Raw genomic sequence first — 27,423 nt, 5'->3', positions numbered from 1 at the left:
GATTAGGATATAAGTTCTGATGAGGCTCATTTGTCAGATAAAAATGTCCTACTGAAAATAATAAGCTTTAAGCAAGTATTAAACATTTTTAATTAAGCTCACATTTCTTTAAAAATGTTTTTTTTTTGTCTGCTATAATATTCTAAACCTAAATGCCATGTTTTCATTAGTGCTACACTGAAAACCATAATGTAATACAATCAGTCGTCAGAAATGGAGTATTGAACACGGTTTGTGTTAATCTATGTAACTTGTTCACTTGGTGAAGTTGCTGAAATAAAATTTTCAATATTATTCTAATATTTTAAATGACTGTACAATACCGTAAAAGTATACAAACAAATTTAATATTTTTATTAAAATTAGTAATTTTGGGTCGGTAGTTGATAAATAATACATAGTTTACAATTTTAGAAGTTAAGGTTTGCATTTGTTTTTGGCCTCCCTGACTCTACCAGCGACAGACTAAAGACTGAGAACATCTCTGCACATCAGTTTTCAAGTCTGGCTGCAGATTCCCAATTTTAAGAAGGTCTGGGATGTGAGTATGCCTTTTTAACACATTCATGTGCTGCAATTTAAACCACTCCTTTGTGGCTCTGGCTGTATTGTTGGTATCTTTGTCCTTCTACAACACGAACCTATTTCCCAGATTACGCACACAGCATTTTCAATGTAGGCCCAAAAAGGTTAATTATGGTATAATCTGACGAGAACTCCTTGTTCCCTATATTTGATGTGTCCCAGGGTTTTGTGAAGTCTATCATAGCCGTCTTGTCGACAGATTCTCCCACCTCAGAAATTTTTGCAATTTCACTTGAGCTGTGGATCTATGCAGCTCCTCCAGAGTTACCACAAGCTTCTTGGCTTCTTCTCTGACTAATGCTCTCCTTGCTTGGCCTGTCATTTGAGATTGACGGCCATGTCTTGGTAGGTTTGCTGCGACGCCATTATCTTTTTATTTCCCGATGATGCACTGAAATATTCAATATCATTTTAGAAAGCCAACCATACTTTAAACTTGTCCACAGCTTTAACCCCAAACTTTCTGCTATATTCCTCAGTGTTCATGATGCTGATTCTTCAGCAATATTCTCTAAAAAACCTCTAATGTCCTCAACAGCTCTTTTTATATTGAGATTAAATTACACAAAACTGGACTATTTTTACTAATTAAGTGACTTCCGAACGTAATTAGTTGCACTGGGTGTTATTTAATAACAGAGTAAAAGGTGCTGAATATGAAAGCACTCCACACCTTTTAGATTTTTTTTAACAGCAAAAACATGTAAAAGCCATGAATCATTTTGCTCCGCTTCACGGTCATGTGGTACTTTGTGTTGGTGTATAAAACACAATGAAATATAGGGATGTACCATGAACAACATAAGAACGGGGTACTTTTGCAAGCCGCTGTGGTTGCATCTTACAAAGCACGACCACAGAAACAGAGACAGGATCATAATGAAGCAGTCATCCTCACTAGATGCCTGTTATTATACTGAGTTGAGTCATTTTCCACTACTTTATCAGTCCATTGTCGCCCTTACCCCACCCTACATTTCACTTTTTACTGGACTAAAATTGTAAATCTGAATATTTCAAAAAGAAAATCAAAGCTTTTCTATTTTTATGGTTTGCACTTTTTTTAAATTCCTTTTTTCAGACACCAACGTGCATTCTAACTTTACAAACAGCAAGGTTGTAAATCTCTGCTGCTTTGAACTGTCTCTTTACAAACAGAAGCCTCTCAGAAAAGCCTTTCAAAGTTATTTGGGTACGAAAAGGGAACTCTGATTGCGTTCCAAGAGGGGTTGTAGTACATGCAGTTCGCATAGTGCACCACATGACATCAGTCCTGGGTCATGGCCAGAGGGAATCAGTGGGGGGAATGACTTTACTATTCCACTTGAGGGGAAAACAGGAAATGGGAGCGTAAATAGCAAATGTGGGGGTCACATCCCACTTCCTCTCCACTTATTCCCACAGAATACAAAACTTGTCCTCACAACAAAACCCTCCTCAAAACTATAAACTAAATATTAAATCTGAATTGAAGCTGATTGACAATTCATTCAAAGCTTTTTAGTGAATTTCTTTAGTAAAGCGATACACAACAGTCTCAGTCTGGCCTGAACAATAAGCAGTAATGTGAACTGTGAAAAAGCCCTCGGCATGTTGCCTGACTCTGTGTTTTTTGAAGGCTGAGGACATGCGGCCTGTGGACATGTCGAAACATCATCAAAACAATGACATCTCCAAAAGGAATGTAGGACCTGGGCGATAACGCTCAACTGGCACATGTTAAACACGCCGCACCGACTAGAGGTCTAACCACACAACTGTTCTCAGTTCAATGAAAATAAACAGAGAGCAAGTGATATACAGTGTATACGGCTGGGATGTTCCATTTACAGCCAAGTCCGAGCATTAAAGTCACACTGCTGCACTCACATCCTGCCTTTACTACTACAAACACACCATGTGACACCCCTATCAAGTATAATAGACAATAAGAGCAGTGAAGGGAGTTCTAACTAGGCCTGCTGCTACGATGAGTACGCTCAGCCTCCATCCAGCCACTCGGGAGCCCACACTGCCCAGCTACAAATTTTCATTTCAAAACTTTTCCATACTAATTTTTTTCAACTATATTTTACAACATTCTAGAGATTTGAGGACAAAACATTGACAGAGTGTGTTTTTACTAGCTGTGTGTATGAAGTTGACTACCCCACGGCCATCCCACAGCCTTTTCTGGCATCGGTATGAACTTGCAGCTGAAACCACATATTTACATACACCGTTTCAAAGATTAAACAATTTCTTTTCCCACTTTCTGAAATGAAATCAGAATTAATCTTTCCTGTTTTAGGTCAGTTATGTTTAAATATATAGCTGGTAATCCTGTTCTAAAATACTTTGTTATATTGGGTAAAATCGTCTTTCCATCCTGAAAGTAGTCAATACATTACGTGTTCAGGAAAAGGAGGTTAAAAAAATCATTCTCTGTGGGAGCTGCAGGCCTATAGAAACCCTAGCCACAGAATGACTGTCAAACATGCCAATCATTCTGACGCGCTCACTTAATGCCAGTGTTTGTGCTCTTCCCCTGTTAGTTTCCGCTTGCTGCATGCGCATGTGCACGTCTAGTGTTTATGTATCGGGTGAGCTTAGCGGCTAGGTTAGCGGTTAGCCATTCATTGTAATAATAGTAATTGTAATATCATCTTTATTGTCATTGAAACATACATTACAACGAAATTTGTTCTCTGCTTTTAACCCATCACCCTTGGGGAGTAGTGGGCTGCCATGTGCAAAGCCCGGGAAACATTCTGGGGTTATGGGTCTTGCTCAGGGAGCCAGAGTGCAGGCGCTGGGGATCGAGCCGGGTACTTGCATCCTTCTCTGAGTGCAAGCCCGCTGCACTAACCACAGGGCTAACACTCCCCATACACTGAGACGCAGCTCGGTAGGCAATTTGGGGTTAAGTGCCTTGCCCAGGAGCACATCGCCATGTGGCAAAGGGAAGCTGGAATCAAACCCACAACCTTCTGATTGCCAGACGACTACTCAACCATCAAGCCACGGTTCGCAAGAAGCGAAACCCGTTCATGTTTTTGAAAAGAAGAGGAAGGCCTCAATAGAAAGAAATAAGACCAAAGTGGATTTTGGAGAATTTTTTTCACACAATACCCCTAAAGAGCGAAAGAGCGAGGCTAGATGATCTTGTGCAGTTATTCAAAAAGGAACTTGGGGAAACTTCCGGAAAGATTGTATAATTGCTTTTTAAACTGCAGGACGTGGATCAAGCAAATTAAGCATCCTTCCACAAATGTCTCATAATAGTTTGCAGGAATTTGGTCCCACTCCTCCTGACAGAACTGGTGTATCCTAGTCAGGTTTGCAGGCCGCCTTGCTCTCACACACCTTTTCAGCTGTGGCCACCAACTCTCTATAGTGACTGATATCTGGGCTTTGAGAAGGCCACTCCAAAACAATGAATTGGTTGTCCTAAAGCCACAACTTTCTAGCTGATGTTGCTCCAATATTTACACATATGCCATTTCAACTCGTGGAAAATTAGGCATACTTTAGCTTTTTCCTTGCTGATTGGCCTTTCAGCCCATGTTGGTAGAGAACTCCTTTCACTGTTGATAATGACGCTGCCTTTCTAGCTTTAGCCAGCATTTTCGCAAGGTTTTTTTCTTTTTTTCTGGGACTGATACATTCTGCACTAAACCACCTTAATCTCCAGGACTCATTACCTGCCTCCTCCCTGAATCATATGATGGCCAGACATTCCCATGCTCCTTAATCTAGTTTATAACTGTTTGAACAGATATACAAGACACAGTACCCAAGGATGAACCAGTCGTTCATCCTTGGGTACTGCTTACTTTTCATTGGCTGCTTACTTTTCCTTTTCAGCAGTGTGTGTTTGTATTGCCTTAAAATGCACCCACGGGTGTGATTCCAGTTAACTAATATGTTAATGCATGACATCAACTTCTAGGCTTTTACAAATTGTAAAGGCTTTTAACTCTGAAGTAATAAACAAAACAAAAATCTCATACTATTTTGGTATTGTGCAGGTACAAATATTTTGGTAATCTTAACCAGGAAAAGTTAAGTCAGATTTAACGTCAGACAGAGAGGGGAAAAAAGGTTTTATCTTTTAAACAGTATGTGTAAATAATCTCCTTTCATTGTTGGCTCTGCTCTCTTGATAAGTCTGAAACACTTTGACATGTCAAATAAGGACTGGCTTTTTCTAGACTAAAAACAGTTTCTTACTTATGAGCTTTGCGATTTTCCTTTTTTTTTTTTAAATAGCAGTTTCACTGCTATTTAAAAAATTACATTACACTCGTACTATTTTGGCATTGTAACCAAACCTAGTTTAAAAGCTACAAGGCCAGTTCATAACTCTAATTTACAGTTCTCTAGTTCAGATAGGAAGAGAAACGTGTACATCTGTCTGTGGGTTCTCTGTCTGTACCTTAGATACAAAACTACTGATGACTTTTTTTTAATTTGGATTTCTGCAAGGTTAGGAAACTAAAATATCTGTGCCACACTTAGTTTTCTATTTTCCACGATTATCGAGACCTGGAACATGATAAATGCACATTTCAGACTTTTCTACACTATAATGGAACCCCACAACGACCTCAACTTGTGGTATTTTATCCTCTTTTTATTAAAGTTAAGTTGACTATTATGTGTAAATAGAACCATATATATTTTCCTGAAATCCTGCAGAAAGTTGACCCAAGCAAACTGTTCTTCAAGAGTGACGGATAGAAAAAAGGGGGATATCCTTTAGGGAATTACACTGAATTTCCACAGCACTGCAGTCTTTAAATAGTCTCTGCATGTTCTCAATTACATTACACTCGTGCTGTCTGTTGTCAACCACTGCGGCATCATGGGCTTTACAAGCTATGTATGTCAAACTTTCTTCTTCCAGAAAGTTCGTACAGGAAATAAAGGGGAGCTCCCCGAGGGCCCAAAAAGTTCCTTTAACGAGTTTTTGCTTTCAAAGAAAAGGCGACTGAGTTTTGTTTTTCTCATAAAGCACAAGACAGATCTCAGTCCAAAAAAGAGATTTTCTTTTGTGGACATTGTGAACTTCTCTCCCTTTTATTTTCTGTTTAATAATTGCTATTTTATAAATGATTGAATCAGATTATTTGAAACTGCACTTTAACTGGATCAATGAGACTCCATGTTGTTAGAATGAAAGTGAATAAGACTTTGTGAATAAAATAACAGATCCAGTCTAATTGGATCTTAGCAGGACCAGTTTGTTTTTCTCTAAAATGCTCTGAGAAGACTTTCTGTGACTTGATGCTATACAAATAACTGAACAGAAATTAATCTTGGCTCTGTGATAGCGTGGCAACCTGCCAAGGGTGTACCCCACCTCTACTGGAGATGGGCAGCAGCCCCCTCACGATCCCGAACAGGCTGCAGTTATAAAATGGGTAGATGGGTGAATAAAACTGAATTCTCCACTGAATGGGATCTGAATCCTCCCACGGAGAAAATATCCAGATACAACATGGACTTCTTTTCTATTCTGGGCACACTTCATTCTTCCCCCAAGATCCTCTATCCATCCCCAGCTTAGACCAGGCCAGTATCTTCCCACAGTTAGTCACGGGACTGCTGGCAAGCTGGGGGGACTTGGAGGCATATGCGCCTTTCCATCTGTTGCTCACTCTCTGCTTCCCAAAACCCTTCCTCTGTCAGCGGCCATCTGCTTTCAGCCCTTCCCCACTGGCAGGAAACATGAGCACTTCCAACATAGGACATGGCTCATGCACAAACTGAAAAAAAAGAGTAGCCTATAGCAGATTTAATCTGACACCAACTCAATCCCCCATACTAAATGTTGCACACACGTAAAAAAAAAAAAAAAGCAGAACCACAACCTTCCATATACACAATGTGAAAATGTGGTAGAAAAGTAAAAGGCGAACATATGTTTGCATAATGATATCTAATGATATCCAAATGTGGCTTAGAGGTCATTGGTGTTGACCAAATTGGAAACAAAGCCTGACTTTTAACATCTTTCTCAGTTTAAATGGGACCTACGGGCTAACTCCTCACTCCTCACTCCTGAACCCGTCGAAGTAGCCATTAACGGGATGTCAATGGACAGCCAATGTTTGGAGTGTCCGGCTTCCAAATAAAAATGTAATTCTGTAAGAATAAAAGGTAATATGACTTTAGATATAAAAAGGTACAGGCATTTTTTGTTAACCACATTATTACAACTTCCTTTCAGTATTAGCAGTTGTGAAAGACTTATTTTTATATCGCCAGAACACATTGGTTTTAGATAGTAAACAAATACTGGATACTGGCATGCTGGGGAGGAAAATAATAGAAATATTAAAAAAAAAAGTTGTCAGTATCCATATCAGTGACCATTAATCATCTTGTTGATCAGTAAGGGTGTGTTCACACCAGGAAAGCCCTTTGGTCCAGACCAAAAGCAAACCTTTTTCAACATTTGGTGAGGTTTGCTTTCACACTATACCAGTATTTGCAATAGTAGTCTTAACAAAGCCACACGTGTGACGATTGTTGCTCCCACTGGACAGAACTGACTAGGGCGGGACGTGGCACAGAGCCAAAAATGGAAGAGAACTGCCATGGAAATCCTGCATGCATGGCGTCCCGTTTTGTTTGTGTCGTTATTTAAGCTGCTACATCATTGTGAGTGGCAAGATCAGCTCATTCAACGTAGGTTTCACAACATTTTATTTCTAATTTTGGAATGGTGTCAGAGAATGCATCCTGCAAGCTAAAATAGTCTCACAGCAAGCTAGCAGCAGCAATAGATATTGGCAGGTAAGATTAAAGTTCTACATTACTGAGTAGTACTAAAAGACGTATATTTTCTGTAGTTGGTTCGGATCGAGGCCGTTTCGTATTCACACTAGAAGTGAACCGCACCAGTGTCCATTTTGAAGCACACAGAGACCACCTCAAAAAGTGGGTCTCGGTCCGGTTGTTTGGTCCTAATAATAAGGAAGGCAAAATAACGCAGTAAACAGCTAAGATTTGGTTTACTGTTTCTTATACCAAAAAAAAGCAGTAGCACAATCCTTATTCAGTAGCTTTGAAAAAAAAATATTGTTAATTTTTTTCTGACGTTTTGTAAATCATTAGATACAGAGTAAACTAGATTTTTTTTTTTGCCTAATCGGATTCTACTGGTGATTGGCCAGTTGAACACTCAAATATCTTATCTTTTTTTGACCAGTAAACACACCATGCATGAGTGCTACCAGGTCAGAATAACGCTCTTTGTTGTGAATACTGTTGCTGGGTATAGAATAATCAAAGTCAGCAACTTTAGCATCAGTGATGTGTTTCAAATAAATTCAGAGAAGGCACAAAAATGTGAAAAGCCATTTTCTATATTGTGCCAAGGCATGTTTGCATTTCAGGCGGTGAAACAGCAAGATTTCATGAAGCTAACTGAAAGTGCTGAAGAGAGGACATGGTTGGTGTATTATCAAGCTGACCTTTCATCCTCTGTCATTCATGGAACAGACACTTGATTTGGAAATGTTGGCAGCTTTAGTTAAGGAGCTACATTATTTAAGAAACAAATCTAAAGACTGCTGTTTCAGTCTTTAAAATGGCCATTCTTAAAGACTTAAGTTTTAAAAAATAAAAAAACAATAAAAAAAAAAAGAATGGGAGTTACTTTTAACAGTCCTTAAGGAGGAACCAAGATCTGCCGAATCTTGTGCTGGCAGGTCGAAGCTTTATGACAAACGGAAATAGGAAATCGTCCACAAAATTCTGAACGGTGCATCTCTACAAAGTACGTTAATGTGAATCAACCATTCAAATTCATAAATCTAGGCCACTTCTGATGGCTTAATGATTTGCAAAGATAAGGTGATTTCTTTTGCAAACCAAGGAGTAATGACTATCTAGCCAACCAAATGGCTCCCAACCATCTGATCAAACGGCCAGAGACGACCTCTACTCCTACAATACACAAGAGAAAATTGGCATCTTATCCCTGCGAAGCAGACAGTTGGTGTCGAATGTCAATGCCTAAGGGAGAAAGATGTAATTATTTCCTTCAATCTACATTTGATAAACCTGTTTATGTTTTGTTTTTTTAACAGAAACGCATCAAGTGGATCCCAAACAGAATTTTACCGACACTTTTCTTTCAACCGAACTTTAGATCAGAACTCACAAAGCCAGAATAAGAGAAGAGAGGGAGAGAAAGAGAGTCCTCTACTTTCTGCATACGAGAGACAAGGATGAGTAAGCTCCAAATTTTCCTGACCGGCTTTTCCCCGCTTCTCTGCATTTAGAACATTAGTAAAAAAGAAAAAATTGGCCGCCCATCAACAGGAAAGAGGGGACCTTTGTTGAGCGGCACAATGGGGGACATTCTGCTGTGGAGGACAACGTCACATTCAATGAGCCAATGTTGTGTTGTTGCAGCAGAGCGAGGACAGCGGGGCTGATGCAGAACCTGCACTCTGACCCTGAAGACCTGCCTGGGCCCTCAGATGCTGCCCCTGTTTACAGCTCACCAGTTCAGCTCATCTCTGCTGACCTGCGGTCAAGAGTCAAGATGCACTGGTAAAATGAGTCTCAATAGAGCTGTAATGAGCAGTCTGAAGTTCAAGATGGAAGAACGAGTAAAACAGAGGGAGGCATGTGCGAAAAAAGTGGTGTGTTATCTGTTACGGATCTGTCAGGGGAGACAGGCTGTTACTACAACACTAGGAAGAAGAAAATGTGATGTAGACTTAACGTCAGGTGTGCTGAAATGATTGCTTTTGACGTTTTGAATGAAGCTGGAGCTAAAAAAAAAAATTGTAATAATACAAGTTTGAAACTCCTGCGAATGTTTTCTGAGCCGGAAAATAAACCGAGACTTTTCAAACTACAGATGCTGGATTACTTTTTAATGCAGGTTCAGATTCATATCAGTTGTGTACCCTTGGAATTAGTATCTCTGATGTGAGCTTTCTAAACCACAGCTAAAATAGGAGAGCACCCGCAGGCACCATGTTGGTAACCATCACCACATAGATAAGGTGACTTATCTATAACAAAGCATGGGAATTGTGTTTATTTTACATAAAGTTAAGGTGAGCTCTCACTCTTTAAATTCAAAGGTCAGTATTGGCAGCCCAGTGGCTAACACCAATAGCTTTGGTGTTAGCCATTCATTGTAGCTCTGCTGCTCTCACTGTAAACTTTGCAAAATGGCAGAGAGTCACAAGAAGCAAACTGCGTTCAAGTTTATCAGAATGCATCTCTAATTTATATAGACAGTCTATCTCTTGGTCTTGATTGTGACTCGTTTACAGAGTTGTGCTTGTGTTCATATTCTGAATCATCTTCAGTCCTGAAGAAGTGGACAGTGCAAATATAATCAACAGCAGGATCAGACCAAGTGCTTTAGAGTTTGAGGTGGAGCTGTTTTCAAAGCAGATTAACATAAATGCATCAATCATGAGCTGACATTAGCGTGACATAAGAAAATAAAATTAAACAAAAGCCACATATTTGTGTTAAAATTGATCTAAAAATAAAAACTGGTCTTTTGCTCTCTTTCACACATTAGCACGTACCCCAATATTTCTAACCTCAGCTTTTAGAGTACCTTTAGAGATGGTGAACCTGAATGCAGATAAAAGCACAATGTCATAAATTCATTACACATGTAGGCTCTCTCCCTAACTTCATGAATAACTACTTTCCCCTGTAGCTTAATCTACCAGCGCAATCTTATAAACCCATCCTGGCCTCTCACTGTGTCCAATTATTGTTCAGCACACCATGCAGAGACAACCAGCGAAGGCAATATAAAATGTTGCCTGTCGGTTTGTCCACAAGAATCTTTTAGATTGTTAATATATGTGCAAACAGCTGAGTAAGTTACCATCATACTGACAATTTGTTCGTCTTCAAGTCTTCCTGAGGTTAAAATCACCCTGTCAACTCATTTTATTATTTATATATATTGTTATATACAGTATCTGACCACATAGGCTAAAGCTAAGAATTAGAAAAGGAATGGCAAGACTTTCAACGACTTCAACAGAACCCCTAAAATGATCTGGCATGTGTCCGAGGTGTATTCAGTTTAAACTATGAATAACATTTATAGAGAATTTCGTACAATCTTTGCACAAATAGCTGTTTAAATAAGCCTGAGCACTCATATGTAAAAGATTCCTCATGTTTTAACTGGTCTCACTAACCCTTAACAATCTAAAATGTTAAATGTAGTGGAAAAACAAGGATTTTTTTATTGTGTTTGCATGTAGTCTTGAAGTCTATTGGGAGCTCATGTTAAAATATTTACTCATACTGAACTAAAATCTTCCCAACCGAGGTCTTCTAATTTGACTCAGATGTTTAAAAATTTAGACAGACCATGAGCCGACACCTTCTCAACTGCAAAGTACTCATCGTTAAGTCAGAATATGACTTTATAATCACAGGCCTGTGTGTAAACTGGGTTTCGTTGAATTGATTTTTTTTCATCTTCATTTGCTCTCACTTGCATTTTATACCCGTCAGGTTGCAGATGGAAGAAAGAAAGTAAATAAAAGTAATCAACACACATTCACACTACTTGCTCTGATGCTTTAAAATGGAGCTACTACTCGTTATTCACCTGTTGCTATGGTGAATCATCAGATCTCAATTGATTATAGCTTTCTAATCCATTACTCACACATACACAGATAGTGAGACTTGAATCTTAGCCAAATGAGAGACAAATCATTTTAGGCTTCATACTACCCTTTTTCAACAGTTTATAGATATGAATAAAATATATATCCTTGGTGTTTATTTTAGAATGCAATATACTCATTAGACTACTCGTTATCTGGTGTTTCTGTTTGTTATGAATCCAATGCAGCAAGTACGGAAGCGTATTGCTGTCACTTGAAAAAAATAAATTTTTCCTTCTTATATTGTATAATATAAGTAGGTGTTTATACAATATAATTATCATGTTTGTACAATATAGTTATCACGTTTATACAATATAATTATCACATTTATACAATATAATTATCACGTTTGTACAATATAAGTAAGAAAATTTTATTTTTTCAAGTGACAGCAATACGCATCCGTAAGCAAGACAATAATATTGTTGACTTATTTGGTTATTTACTTCAAGTCATATCATTATTGCAAGATCTACCATCACATTACCGCATGTTTTCATAATATTGTGCAACTGTGAGTTGAACACTTCTGGTTTTCCTAGGCGGTTGTATTGATGGATCCATTTTGTCCATTAACCTCTCCATAGAAAGAATAAAAAGAAGGGATTCTGAATTTGATCAGGGGCCAATGATGATATGAGCAGCACAGTTCTGAACCATTTGGAGCTTACAGAGGGATTTTTAAAAAGGAGACCAAAAAGAAACAAGATGCAGTAATTAATATAGAAGATGACAAGGCTGTGAACAAGAATTGAGGTCGGGTGCTGGGAAAAGGAAGGACGGAGGCAATTAATGTTAGGTAGATGAAAATATGCAGACCGGGTAACGTTACTAATGTCAAAGGTGACACCCAAAATCTTAACCTGAGATAGAAAGGAGATAAAAAGTGTCTACTTTGGATAACTCTGATTTTGTTCACACAAAAGGGAGCTCAGTTTTATCACTATTTCATTTTAGGATGTTTAAGATGAACCACGGTTTTTGTTTCAGACAAACAGGAGTTAAGGGAAGAGGATGGGAGTATAAAATTAGGTTTACTGGAACGAATGTTTGACTTACAGAAAACATAGCCGAGGGGAACAAGGTAAGTAATGAAGAGTAGGGGTCCTAGGAAAGAACCCTGAGGCACACCAGATGTGACAAGAAAGGGTTGTGAACAGAATAACTTAAGTTGAATGAACTGAATGTCTTTGAATGTAATCCAAGGAAACTTTATTTTTCTTTAAACTGGAAAAAAAAAATTCAGATTGGCACTTTATTACCAACTGATTATTTTTGTTGTATAGTTGAACTGGATAGCATGTAACTGTCTTTAAATCTGCTTATATAATTGGATTGCATTGAAGTGGAATAAACTGATCTGAACTGAATTTGGACAGAATGGGATTCTTTGAAGATGGATGTGAATTGGACCCTTTAAAGTGCCTTGAGATGACACCGATTGAGAAAGTTATCTGAGGTATATGTTAATGCTTAAACAGGTCATGCTTTTAGAAATATAGGAAATACACTAAAAATGACCAAAAGAGCAGCCAGAGCAAAACAATAACTAAATGAAAGTTTGGATGTTTGGAAGAAAAATGCATAACAATTATAGATATTCATATCCTGGCAATTGACTGCCTTAGGCACATAATTGAGCTTTGTTATCCAGAAAAATTCAACATTTGTGTGCAGTCTACGATAAAAAACAAAACAACCAAAAGCTTTGGAAAAGTAGACAGATTTGCAAGGACTAAAGCTCCATGCTTTACTGAGCAGAGAAAAGATGATCAACATCTCATTAAAAGTCACAAAAACAAAAATTTATAAATATATTTCCTTTTAAATAAATGGTCTGATTAGCAAAATAAACCATATAGCTATATTGTGGTATCAGTGACAGACTTTTAGACAAACTACGAATGCGAATTGCCATTCGAAATTACCATTTGACTGGGTTGATCAACCTGCCTTACAGGGGGGATCAAAGTCCATGTTTGGACACACACACACAAACACACACACACACACACACACACACAAACACACACACACACACACACACGCCTGTTGTAGCTTGGACATAAAAGACCTGTCATTTAAACTAATTAGCTGAATCCCAAAGACAAATATTTTTCTGCACGTACTGTTTGATTTGTGCTGTTTATGTGACGGGGGGTGGGGGGGGGGGGTATATCATGCCTAGTTACAGTCTTTTCCATACTTCACAGATGTATTTACATAAAGGTTTTTTTTAGGCACAAGAGCTACAACAAGCAAATACTTACAGAGCTCCTCCATAAACACAGACATTCCACATTAACAGCAATTTACACTGACAACGTGTAAAAGACGCAGCTGGTGGTATTGACTGACATCTCCAAATCTAGCCGTCACAAACTCTCAGACACAGTTTTAAAATATAATGTGCGCATTAGTTTCCAGTTTTCGCTCTTCAGACACAGCGGGGGCCCTTTCTCCTGACACAGACAACGTAAGGCCTCGTTTTTTCAGATCAAATCCAAGCCATACAACCACAGAAAACCCAAAGCTTCAACATTTAACTGCAAAATCTCTCTGACTGTAGTTTCAGTTTGCATATTGAGACTAATCTTTTGGATTGCTGTTTCTTAAACTACAGAAGCTACAGCAGAATTGAGGATAAACTTTTAGCCTCAACTCTCAGGGCTCTTGACGAAATGAATCCCATTTCAGCAATAATCTGTCATTTTCATTGCCTGCTTGTTATTAGCAGATGAGCACTGGCGCTCCCGCACTCAAACGAGATGCAGTTTGTACCATGGAGCTGCTTAGCTGCCACACAACACCACAGAGAGCTCAGAGGCTTCAGTCATTGTCCTTTTTGTATCTCTCCGTGACATCCATTTTGCTAGTCGTACACACAATGTCCTATTGTGCAAGCCTATTGGTTCTTTCTTGAAATCCCAAGCACCCCTCTTGAGTAGTTGTGGATTTGGGCGACTGCCTTTGCTCTGACATTGGTCCTGCCATCATAAAATGTGAATGCCAGTGTTAGCGTTTTTGCAGCTTCATGAAATGCAATTATTACTCAAGATGCAGGATAACATAATATCCACAGTGAAGCATTAAATCTCAGGAAATGCCCACGACTGTGTCTTTAGATCATAACATGCAGCTGAGAATAATGTACAATGTTATCTTTAGGCAACAACAAAAAAAAAAGCAGTGAGGATTCAAAGCTTTACATCTCGTCCAAGTCTTATCTGAACAACACCTGCCCTTTAATACAGGCTGCGCTGTAAGCAACTGCATCAAATGCCTTTAAAAATAAACACATGAGCCCATATGCAGAAGCTATAGTGCCTTGGGAAGCAAAAGGAAAAATGAGGCTTCAAACATTTTTCATAAATAAATGTCTGAAAAGGGTCGGGTAAATTTGTGTTCAATTCAATTCAATTCAATTAAATTTTATTTATATAGCGCCAAATCATGAAACATGTCATCTCAAGGCACTTTACAAAGTCAAGTTCAATCATATTATACAGATTGGGTCAGATTATACAGATTGGTCAACAATGTCCTATATAAGGAAACCAGTTCAGACCACACCTTCTCTGATCCCCCAAAATAAAATCCAGTGCAGCCAATTTCTTTAAGAAGTTGTGGAAATTAGAAAACAGAGACAAAGAGACACCAGACACAAATACAGCTGCTCTGTGAAGGCCTCCAACGTTTGACGAAGAATATTGAACAAACAGCATCACGAAGACCTACAAGCACCCCAGACATGTCGGGCAAGAAGTTGCAGGGAAGTTTAAAACAGAGTAAGGCGAGTGCTTTTAACATCTCCCAGAGCACCGTTCAACCCGGAAACATGAAAACGAAGGTTATAGCACAACTGCACAACAGCAAAGACACAGTCCTCCACGTAAACCGACAGCATTAGTCAGAGGAGCAGCTTAAGCGGAAATTGGTAACTCTTCAATAGCTCCAGAGATTCACAGCACAGCTGAGACAAGCTGTTGGCCCGACAACGATTAGTCCTGCACTCCACAAACCTGACCTTTATGGCAGAGCAGCAACCAGAAAGCCTATGTTAAAAGAAAGCAATAAGAAATCCCATTTGCCGTTGGCTACAAGCCACGTAGAAGACACGGCAAACAGGTGGAAAGTGTTCTCGTTACTTGCAATGACGCTAGCAAAACACCGCGTGTGGCGGAAATCGAACCCCGCATCAACACGGACACACCCTGCTCACTGTGCAACATGTTGGTGACAGCATCATGCTGTGGGGGAGCTTTTCTTCAACAGGGACGGTAAAGCTGGTCAGAGTCGATGGGAAGAAGGATGGAGCTTAACCTAGGGCAGGAAGGCTGTATGTTTAGTGTCCTTGTCCTCTTCCTGAGGGGCACGGACACTAAACGTGCAGCCAGAGCGCTCACATAATGGTTTAGAGATCAAAGCGTATTCATGTGTTAGAATGGCACAGAGTTCAGAGCTAAAGCCGAATGAAAATCTGTGGCCAGGATGTGTGTTTATGCTTGCTAGCCCTCCGTCCAGCCTCACCAAGGTTGTGCCATTTTACAAAGAGCGACCAAAACAAAAATCTGTCTCTAGATGCCAGGTGAAGCTGGTAGACATACCCCAAAAAAGGTTGGCAGTTGGAATGACAGCAAAATGTAGCTCTACAAAGCATTGAATCAGGATGGCTGAATACGACTGCAAACCACACTTGTCTGATATTTTTAGATAGTCTTAGATAGTCTGGGTTTTGTTATGGTTTGTTTATTTGATTCTCTCTCCTGTCTTTAGTATTAGCTCTGGTTTTTATTATTTGCTTGTGTTCTGTTTAGTCTTAGTTTTCTAGGTTTTCTAGCTGAGGTTTGGTCTTTATGGTTATTTTGTTTCTGGATTAGTCTAGTTTAAGTTTCTGTTTTGGTTTAGTGATTCTCTTCATTTAACCATTTCTGTCATAGGTTTAGTTTCTGTTTTTAGGTTGGGTTTGTCTAAAATGAGCTGTTTGGTGAGTTTTGTCCAGCAATCCTTTGTCTGAAATCCTGTTGACGTTACCTAAATGCTGCCTTTTTGACTTCTGAGCCAGCCTGATCCTGATCTTCCTGCCCTGTTATGATAGCTTACCTGTTTACCGACCTAAGCCTGTACCTGTTTCTGATTTTTCTGCCTGTTTTTGGACTGCCTCTCTGTGTACCGGTTTTTGGATCCCCGTTTTGACCATTGAGACTGTATATTCCTGCACTAACCAGTTAAGTTTATTAAAACCTGGTTATTCCACGTACCTCGCTTGTTTTTGGCTGAATACTGGGTCCATCTGTCCCTGTTTCCTGACACTATCCACATAAAACAGTAATAAAACACAATGAGGTTTGCTGGTTCTAACATGTGGCTATTGTGGAAAAACCTCAGCGGTTGCCAATTCTTTTAACCTGTAGTCACAATGAACCTAAAACAATAAGAAGAGCAGAAAGTATTTTCAGAACGAAGCAAAGCACACCATTCCCTGGGTTCGGTCTTTTTAATAGCACCGTCTTCTGTATAGCACCGTCTTCTGTATTAACTTCAATTTCTTTCATATATTCAAAATGATATTACAGATAACATCTGTGCGGCCGTCGCCATGCCTCTGGGTTTTTATCCCTCACACATTTATGCAATCCAATTCTCTCCTCAAGATAGAACAAAATTAAAGTCTAAGTTTCTAGTCAGTGAAAAACAAAATTTGTAGCTGGAGCTCTAAATCACATACCAGGATTGAGATTGAATCCCGGGACCTGTCCAAGTGACTGACTAATCAATGAGTGTTTGCAGTACTTCGGATCTGACTAAAAGACATTTGGACCACCGGAATAACCGGTTACATTTGATTACAACGGCTTTGGTAGTGCACCACAGCCTGGGTGCACTACCAAAGCCCATTATCTTGTTGTATTGTCTGTTAGAGTGACCCTATGCAAATATGTAGGTCAAAGAGTTGCCTTTTGGATTAATATGCAATAATATTATATAAACACCTTTTGCAGTGTGTTGTGGAGAAACGTTTGACCTACGACATCCGGATCCCAGCCCCGTTTAATCAAAGCCTACTTGAATAGGTTTGCAACTCTTTTTGTTGACGGGTCACGCCTACGTCTTGGCCAGGTGATTCTTACGGCTCATTGTAAATCTAATGCTTCTCCGGTGTCTCAGATTTGATGATCTCATGTAAAAAAAAAAATTAAAAAAAAAAAAAAAAAAAAAAAAACACACAATTTAAAAATTTAAACACAGGTATCCATAAAGCCAGGAGCGCGAAAGCAAACCGCCACTTGTTCTTGCATATCATTCGCTACTGCAAATTGAAAAAACGGTTCACAGAAACAAACAGCACCCAAAATGTCACTCGCTGCGGAAAAAAAAGGAACAGCACGAGACGAGAAAGAACAGGGCCGGTGTGTCACCGCCATATAAAAGCAAGGTTTTATTAATCAACAAAACAAGAGGGAGACCTTCGTAGCGATGGGAATTCATTTTCTAGGGGGGTGTAATTTCTATTCACTCTTTCTCCAGCTAAATGCATGAGCCACTGGTTTCTTAGCAACAGACTCGGCAATGATGCAAGATTGAGAAGCATAGATCTGCGGCTCTATACAACGCAGGTGAAGAGAAGTCAGTCAAAGTCGGTTCTTGCGGCTCTTCAAAGGATCTCAGAGTTGGAATCAATAAGAGAACCTTATCTCGCTTCAGGTGATGAAAAGGCGTGGACTTTTTTTTTTCATCCAGCTGCACGGTTGTTTTATCAAAGGGATACAAAAATCTTGTATGTCTTACGCCGCCTTATGAAAGCCGTTATATTTTTCTAACATATTTGGACGCATGGATGTTTGAAATCAATTTGAACAGTGAGATTTTCAAGTAGCATAATTAAAACAAGTAAAACTGAAAGACTGTTTCATAATTTCTCTATGCACCTTACATTAGTCTATAGACCAGTTTCGTTGTACAACTATGCACTGCATGTTGGTATAGTAATAATGAAGTTCTTAAAATGTTATTTTCTTAAAATACAATTCCTGCAGAGGAATAAATTAGGACAACCCATCTTTATTCCCACTGAAAATGGCTAAAATTACATACAGGCCTGTAACATCAGAAACACATGAAGAGACGAGTATTACTTAGCATTTTAAAGAAGGATTCCCCTGTTTAGACTCCATATGTTGATTTAAATGTGTTCCTCGAAGAGTGAATGACATGGTATGATCGGAAATGCTGTGTGAGGCCTTCAGAAAAACGACTGTAGCAGCTTTTCAGTCTGGTAAGGGATTTAAAGATGTCTCAAAAGAATTTGCCATACAGCCGTACAGGAAAATAAAGCCTGCAAATCTAAAATTACCTGGACCATGCCCAGGTTTGGCTGCACACCCCAAGAGCAGTCCACCCGTGTTAAAAAAAAAGTCTTGAAAACCCCAAAATATCATAAAGGAACCTATAGTCGGTTCTTGCAAGTGTTTATCTGAGCGCCTGTACAATCAGAAAGAGACTGCCCAAGTTGAACTTTCATGAGAGGTGTGCCAGAAGCAAACCTTTCCACGCTAAGAAAAACACAAGGTCCAGACTGGAGTTTGCCAGAAAGAAAAATGGATAAAGTCCAGTACTTAGACAAAGAGCAGGGTTTGGTGAATGATGTTTTTGGAACAGATTATTCTAAAATTGGAAATGTTTTGTCGTTAACCAAATACAGCTTCAAAGTAAAATAAAATTTTACTGAAAGTGAAGCACAGAGGTGGAGGTATTGTGATAATAGAGTCTGCATTGCTGCAATAGAGCTGCCCAGGTCACCATCTCAGAATACATAAAGAACTGTACGGTCTACCAGAGGAGGCAAAGTTGAGGCAGAACTGGACATGGCAACACGACTATGGTCCCAAACATACCAGTAAATCCACCAAGGACTGGCTGGAACTAAGCAATGGACACTAAACTCCAGCTATGGACCTGACTGAGATGCTGTGTAATGACTTTAAACTTATACTTTGTTCATAGGAGTTCAAATATATTGTGATAAAAAGCTAAAGAAATCAGAGCCTTGTTTTCTGGTCATTTATTGTGCCGTTATATAGTATTTTACTCAGACCTATACAATCTCCAATTAGAGATATGTTCTCATAAAAACACATCAGCAAATAAATGTGGTGTTTTCTCCAAGCAAAAGCACACGGCCAAGACCCAGATAACTGAGAATTTGTACAGGAGTTTTCCTACCAGTGGTTTGGGTGCATCATGAGAAAGTGCAAATTCATCAGCTGGAGAAAACATAAAAGCCTGAGGGAAAGCAAATCAACAACAAAAGTTAAGTTCAGCCACCAAAACTTATCCTGTGACGGCGTTCTAAACACTTACGGATGAACCCATTAGACTGTTTGTTGTTAAATCGGGATTGTGCTCCTTTTTCAAGGCAGAAAAAGACAAGATAAAGAGAGAGGCAAGAACATGACCTTTATGTTTTTTTTTAAAGCACACCAGAGAGATAAAAGGCTCCAGTGTTGTCCCAACGAGACACAGAATAAAGGCGTGCCTTCATTGGGAGAAAAGACAACCATTCAAAAAAAGCTCCTGAAAAGCAAAAAAAGAAAAAAGGATCACCTATTGCTTTAAATGTTAACAAAATACAGATAAGCTGGGATAGCTGCCCACTGCTCCCTAAGGGATGGGTTAAATGCAGAAGACAAAATTGTTGCAATGACAAATAAAAGATTTCTTCTTCTTCTTCTAAATTAATTTTCAGATAAACATGGAAACATATATCTCCGTTTTTTTATGTTTCCGAATCTATCCTGCGCTCGGTGTTGCAGTGACCGTTATAACGAGTGGCCTAATGCTGTAACATTTTAAATAAAAATAATGATTAAGGTGCATCCTTTTACTCTATGAGGTTGCAAATGCTTTGCCTCAATTGGTACAACTTGTACAGTGCATGGATTTTAAATCTGTCAAACTGTGAGGGCTCGCGCCTTTAAATAATAATCAATAAAACCCCATGAAGGCTGAATCCCATTTCCTATGGTTATCCCTACTACACCCATCTCTTTGCACCAGATATTTACACACGCAGCGCAAAAAGACAGGCAGCCTTGTTTTTTCCCTGTCTGACATTAAACCTGACTAAACCTTTCCTGCTTTAGGTTAGTTAGGATTATCCAAAAGTATTAATACTTGTTACATGTCAATATAAAGAGTGAGAATGTTTTGACTGATTTCTTCAAATAAAGAAGTTTACATCCACCAAGGTTACAAGGCCTTAAAAGAATTTTGGGAAGCCCAGATGATCCCGCAGCTTTGTAAGCTTCACTCAAAAAGTTGAGTTAATAGGAGGCAAGACTGCCGATGGATTTTTAAGGCAAAACCGCAAACACTCTGACTCCTTTGGTATCATCACAGGAGAAAGAAACCAAGAACAAAAAAAAAAAAAAAAAACTGACAGGGTATCAAGAAGAAAACTGTGGACTTCAATAAGTCCGGTTCATTATTCCGGTACAAGGTCCGGATGCTGGAAAGAGCCAAGCTCATCTGTTCAAAAAGATGAGAATATTCTAACATTATCCCGTCCTGGAAGGACATGGCCGCTGTGTTCCAGAGGAGAACATGAAGAACATGCAAAATAAGCATATCAACCGCAGAAGAATAGTAAAAGACCTTATGATGATACTTCTGAAGCTGGTAGGAGGGTGTCATTATCCACAGTGTAATGTCTAGTATCCACACTGGCCTGAAATGCCTATCAGAGAAGAAGAAGCCATTCTTCCAAAACAATATAAAAAGAAATGCCACAGTTTGCAAATGCAATTATAAAAAAAAAAAAAACAATATTTGTATTTTTGGGGACATGTCCTATGGTCTGCTAAAACTAGAACAAAACTATTTGGCCATAGTGAGCATCATTATATTTGGGCGGAAAATGGAGAGACTGACAAGCCTGAATATACCTTTTTTTTTGGGGGGGTGGGGGGTTCAAGTCTTAAGGGTCTTTTGGCTTAAAAGGTGTGTGCAAAAAGGGCGGCCTTCAAACCTCACTCGGTTAAAACAGTTATTTCTGGGGAGAGGGGCAGAGATTCCAGCAAAACATTATTAAAAAAAATGACATGTAAACTTTAAAGCTTAAAGAAGGTTAAAAATCTCTAAAAAAAAAAAAATCCCTCGCTTGTTTCGGTATTTACCAAATAGAAATAACTTCAGTAATCCAAACTGAGCTAAAATGGGAAAGATTTAGTCTGATTTAATGTCAAGCAATAGGAAAGGAAATAAATGCATCTTTTTACACAGCAACTGTAAATAAATATCAGGTTTTTAGCTATATTTTAGGTAGCAGTTAAAAGAAAAAAAATCATATGGGGAACTTCTTCAAGGAGCTGATGTGATACACCAGCATCAGCGCGGATCTCTCCTACTTCAACAGATGTGATTTAATAGACCCATATGCATCATGTAAACAGTTTTCAATCCTGCTACTAACATCTGCACACGTCGCTTCATTTACAACTGTTAAGGAGGAACAAAAACATAACACCAAATGTAACTACTAAAAAAAATAAATAGACTTAAATGTGTATTTAGATTTTTCTGTCACGTATTGCCAAGGCGCTGTATAGTAGCAGACATTTTGGTTTGTTTCCCCCCTGCTGATTTTTAAATGGATATCGATAGAAGAGCATTAGGAAGTACAAAGAAATGAAACCAATTTTTTTTTGTGAGTGGCAAGAGTGCTCTTTAAAGTCCTATAGCAGCCCAGTTTCGAGTGACAATATACTCACAGGCAGTGATTGGATAAAGAGGTGGATGACAGGCAGGGTGACAAAACAGGACGACTGCTACTATAATTTAAGATGCCCACATGTGGCAGCGCATCATCTTTAGCTGACATAATGCTGTTGCTCTCCACATAGGGCGGTCCTGCGGTCTGGACTGAAACCATCGGTATCCTCCACACAGAAAAAAAAAAAAACACACACAACATATACACAAATATATATATATGTTTTTCCACATAATAAAAACACTGTCCCTTTGGAAAAGAACCACACATAGTGGCGGCAGCATCATGATGAGACTGAGTGGATGGAACTATGAAAGTTACACATACCAGCCATATTTTAGTCAAAGCTGCAGCTGCACAATATATCGAGCCGCCATCATCGTCATCATCGCAGTATCACAACTGCAGAGGATGCAATTTTGGGCGGGATGTGATTCCACGCGTCTCACATTCATCCTCTGCATATCTAGGACGTCTCTGGCCAGAAGAATGGACTCTAAGATTCACTAAACGTCCACACCAAGTGTTTTCCTTCAGTGGCTACTTAAGATGCTAAAACTCAAGGAGAGCACAGGGGGCATCGTGTGGTGCTAAAGGAAGAAAACCACACCGTGTCTTTTAAAGTGAGGGTTATTTGTAGTCGATATGCTTACTGCAGTAGTATTGCAATTTAAAAACAAAGAAAAGGTTGTGAAATCACAGCCTTAGTCAAGATCTCTGCTGGAAAGATGAAGAGGAAGAGGGGGGGGCTGAGTTTCAGCATCACAGTGAGGGAAGCATGCAAATTAATAGAAGAACGTCTTGAATGGATGAAAATTAAAGTTTAGGCCAAGCCAGAGTTCAGAATAGTCATGGCAGTCTGGTTTTGACTGGCAACACCGTCCCATGGCCACTGATTACATAAACTTAGATTAGATTAGATTAGTTAGATAGATAGATAGATAGATAGATAGATAGATAGATAGATAGATAGATAGATAGATAGATAGATAGATAGATAGATAGATAGATAGATAGATAGATAGATAGATAGATAGATAGATAGGCTTTTATTTTTGGCAGCCTCTGCCTCTTTAAGCCAAACTAGATCTCCCTCTCACTACAGGTCAGTGTCAGAAGTAGAACAAAAGCAAATCCCATCAGGCAGCAGAGCTCATTTGCAGAGGACTGATTGCACGGAGCCCTCCCGTGAGCGCAGCTGAGCTCCGTTATTGTCCACGCTGCAGTGCACGGGCGCAGTTCGATCCGCGAACAGGGACCAGGACAAGAGATCGGCAACGCCCCCATCCTCCGAGTGTGATTGTTGACACCGGGGCTGCTCCTGTGTCAATGTTGCCAAGTGGGGATAGAGGGAAGGAAATGCCCGCCTCCGCCACCACCCTACCCCTAATACAGCAGATGCATAACAACATCCCTTCCTATTAATGAATGAAACCGCTTGAACGATCGTGAAAAAAAAAAAAAAAAAACCCACTCACCTTCGATCGAGATGACATGCTCTCTGATCTGGTTCTGCAGAGCCAGGTCGTCGATGCGCTCGATCAGGTCGTAGATCGCGTAGATGTTCGGGTGGACGGACTCGAACCGGTGGATCTCCGCTCGGATGGCCGACGAGTTGGACAAGACGTACTGCGAGCCGGCCGCACCGGACTGCGAAGCCTGGCCCGAGACGGTGCCCGAACCGAACTGGCCGGCGCCCGAGCTCGCAGACGAGCCGGATCCGAACTGGGACGGGATGGACTGGGGCACCGGGACGGGCGCCGGGACCGTCCCTGGAGTGGGCATGGCCGGCTGAGACTGCTGAGAGATACCGGACACTGGGACGCTCGACTGGAAATTCATCATTGGCTCTTTGCTTTTTGTTTTTTTCTTTTTTATAACGGAGCGGCTAACTGTTCTTCGGCGACAGCACAACACTGAGGGAGGCTAGAAACTGGATCTGAGGCGACGCGAACAAAAGAAGTTCGCGCGATGCGGTGGTCTGGAGAGCGATCGACGCGGACGCATCAATAGTTGGTCGCCAACTGCAACAAAACGCGGCTCATATCACCACAACTTGACTGAGGTTCATTTTCCGTTGATGGCCAGATCTGTCCAGGGCCCCCCCTCCTCTTTTTTTCTCTTCTCCCCCTCTGTGCCTTTACGAACCCGCAGCGCTGCCTACCAACTCGGACACTCCTCCCACACACCGCTGTTTTGGTCAAAGCCGTTTCCCGTAGTTGCCCTGCTTCAAGGAGACAATGGGCTGCCTTCTGCGCGGCGCCCCGGTCCACTCGCCTTGAACGCCGTTGTTTCTGCGCTGAAATGAAACAGCGTTGGGCTCTCGTTGGTCCAAGTGGTCCCTGCCCAGAGCCCTCCTCCGCATGCTGAAACGTCACCCATCACGTCGTTGTGCATGAGATGAGGGGGGGGGGAGGAAGGAAGGGAGGGTGTGATTGGATGGAAGGACAAAAATCACAACGTGCAAATCATCACAATAACCTACCTGGCAATTACGCAACAGAGAAAATGGACAGTAACGACATATATAAGTAGATGATACGATATATTTGTGTCCTTCCTAAATTCGTGTATAGGTGCCAGCACATTCATTAAAGATGTTTGATTTGATGGGGCTTTTTGTTTTTGTTTTGCTTTTTGCAACTCACAGTAATGACTGATGTTCAGTATACAGTGCCTGGTGGCCAATTCACACAGATTAGTTTTCTCTAACTGTTAAACCATTATCTTCAGTTTATTTTTTTTTTACTTGGATTTCATGTGATGGGTCAATTAAAAGTAGTCCGTGATAGGGGATTGTTTTTAAAAGCAGACATGGTTTACAAACATTATCCACAAATAAAAAATCTGAAAGGTGCGGAGTGCATTTGTTGTAACCAACACAGAAGCCACCATTTACTGCAGTTACAGTGGCAAGTATTCTGGATTATGTCTCTACAAGCTTTGCAGCTCCAAAAAATTTAATGTTCACCGTTTCTTCTCTGCGAGTTAGCACAGGCTCGGTCAGATTGGATGGAATCATCATTATTTAACCACATTTTCTCATTCGGATTTAGGGATTTAGGTCTGGATTTTATAACCTCGCCTGCAAGCTGAATTCTCGAGGTATTTGTGTGTTCACAAACACACGAGAATCCGTCTTGTACCACTCCCGCTTCAGGCGTTTGTGCCAGAGCCAAAAAAACGGTTTGGGTCACTCACGTCGCAGTATTATGGTTAAGGCGGGACATACCACTGTGATGAAAGCAATAGCTGCCAAGCCCACAGTTAAAAAAATAAATAAATGGTAGTACAGCAGGATGCACACATAGCTTCTGCTATCTGTTTTGTAAAAATCCACGATTTCATCTTTGAAAGACAACAGAAAGAAGTGCCTTCACTAACTTAAGGTGTTGTGGTTTCTCAACGCCTGCTGCTTACATTTTCATTTGACACCGTGATTGGCTAAAAATCCACCTTTGATTGGCAGGCGCTAGGTGCCGCTTCGCCCAATCAGCTCGGAAAGTTTTGTTAAATGTCCGTGGTTTCCCTGAACAGATTCGATAGGAGCAGTCCCAGATTGATAATGTGCAGAACGCAGCGTGCTACACATTATCAGCCTGGCTTACCAGCAGTGGCGGTTCTACACCAAATTTAGCAGTGGGGCCAGGGTGGGGCCAGTGTTTTTTCATGGTGGCACAGAACGAAAGATTAAGGAAAAACAACAAAATTGGACAATATTTTATCGTTTAGTATATTAAGTGAGCCAAAAAGCTAATCGTGGCTCTGGAACTGCAGGTTGCAGACCCCTGATCCTATCTCAATACAGCTTGAGCAAAACAGGAAACATCTTAATTTTAAAATTATTGTTAGAGTAAAACTGTAAAAGTAAAAAATACAATTGGTCAAAATGACCCATCAGTTAAGATATCTTTGTCTGCGTATATCATCGTAAACAATCTATTTAAAATCATGTCTTTAGTACAGAGGCCATGACAGAGGCCAGGACCAGCTCTACAGAGGCAATGCTGGGCTCTGTCAAGAACCACCCCTGCTTGCCAGGTTACTGGACTTTGACTGGACCATTCTAACACATGAATATGATGATGTGTTTGGTGTGTTCCTTAATGTTCTCTGAAGCACTGTTTATAATTGGCTGCTATGGATGTTATTTAAGAGTACCGGAAGTAAATATGGGGGAATACAAATGAATGCCGCCCCTGTTTGTGTGTGTGTGTGTGTGTGTGTTTTACAAGGGGGCATGTTTTGGTATGAGAATAAAACAATGAATTACTCTACTTTGCAATTATACAATAATTTGTGTTGGTCTACCAATCAAAATCCACAGTCAATCCTTTGAAGCTTGTAGTTGCAAAGTGACAAAAGGTGATAAAGTTCCAGGAATGTGAATGTTTTTTTTCAAGGCACTGTGCGCCACTCAGCAAAACGGTCTCAGTTTTGGGAGATTACAGCAAATGCAGATTTCAAGCTCTGATCTGATTTCACACCAGCAGCCTTGAATAGAAGCCAGTTTGATTTTATGGAAGTTGGCACCGGGGTCACATATTCAGCAAACAAGCATGCTCCCAGCTGCACTGGGGAACAAGCATGAACACGACAGCTGAAGACTGAAAACCATAGCACATATGATGTCTATGCATACATCATCAAATATCCCCGAACGATTGCTGCCAATAAGGAGTTTGATTGGAATTGACTGATTTTTTTTTTTTTTAGGAAGGGCCAGACTGCCCCCGGGGTTTGAATGGAGCAGCTGTTAAAGGCCAGATGACTGTCACTGTCAGTCATGATCTGTTCCTGCTGCAGCACTGTGGTCACACTGATAAGCTCTGGATTGGAAAAACTGCGGGGGGGGAGACATCAGCAACCAATACGTCAATCATAATTTCACTACATGGACCTTTCAAAGAGGTCTGCAATACCTCCATTTTAAACATCTTAAAGAAATTACAGTAATCCAAAGACACTGTAATAGAGGAGGTTTTTATGGCTCTCAGCTTTCAGACCGCCTGCTGCTTTGAAACTCCTTTCACACATTAATAATAGAGTACTATAAAAGTTTTTCGAATATTCTCAAAGACTTTCAGATGGAACTTTCGTTCAGATTATTCATTTTTGCTTTGAGCACTCCAGGATTTTTTTTTAATGCATAAAATGTAAAAAAAAAACAAAAAAAAAAAAACACTAGCTAAGCACTTTTTACAGTTTCAAAAAAATAGTCAAATAGTCGATGAATCTATACACATGCAAAATGTAAGCCTTTGATATGCTTGGAAAGTAGATGTTAATGCTTTTGTTCATGCCATTAAATGAATCTAATTTGATATGTAATAAAAACTTGTTGAGTGTGACAGCAGAGATGATAAAGTACTTTAAAGAACAGCTGCTGCAAGAAACTTT

General features: G+C 39.9%; 1 protein-coding gene across 2 annotated transcripts in view; it reads right to left on the bottom strand.

Moving 5' to 3' along the window:
• agap3 (ArfGAP with GTPase domain, ankyrin repeat and PH domain 3) overlaps positions 1 to 24,448 on the bottom strand; it is a 190,545-nt gene extending 166,097 nt beyond the window's left edge. The window contains exon 1 of one of the 2 annotated variants that reach the window (XM_036138282.1): positions 23,502 to 24,448. In XM_036138282.1, coding sequence (XP_035994175.1) covers positions 23,502 to 23,868 — 367 coding nt within the window. In that variant the 5' untranslated portion in view covers positions 23,869 to 24,448. The remainder of the gene's footprint in view (positions 1 to 23,501) is intronic. The other variant, XM_036138280.1, reaches the window with a different exon arrangement.
• Between the last annotated feature and the right edge of the window lie 2,975 nt (positions 24,449 to 27,423).

The sequence above is a fragment of the Fundulus heteroclitus genome, chromosome 6 (assembly GCF_011125445.2).
Source record: "Fundulus heteroclitus isolate FHET01 chromosome 6, MU-UCD_Fhet_4.1, whole genome shotgun sequence".
Classification (NCBI taxonomy): domain Eukaryota; kingdom Metazoa; phylum Chordata; class Actinopteri; order Cyprinodontiformes; family Fundulidae; genus Fundulus; species Fundulus heteroclitus.
The sequence above is the reverse complement of the archived record's forward strand: the minus strand, read 5'-3'. Positions and strand labels throughout refer to the sequence as shown.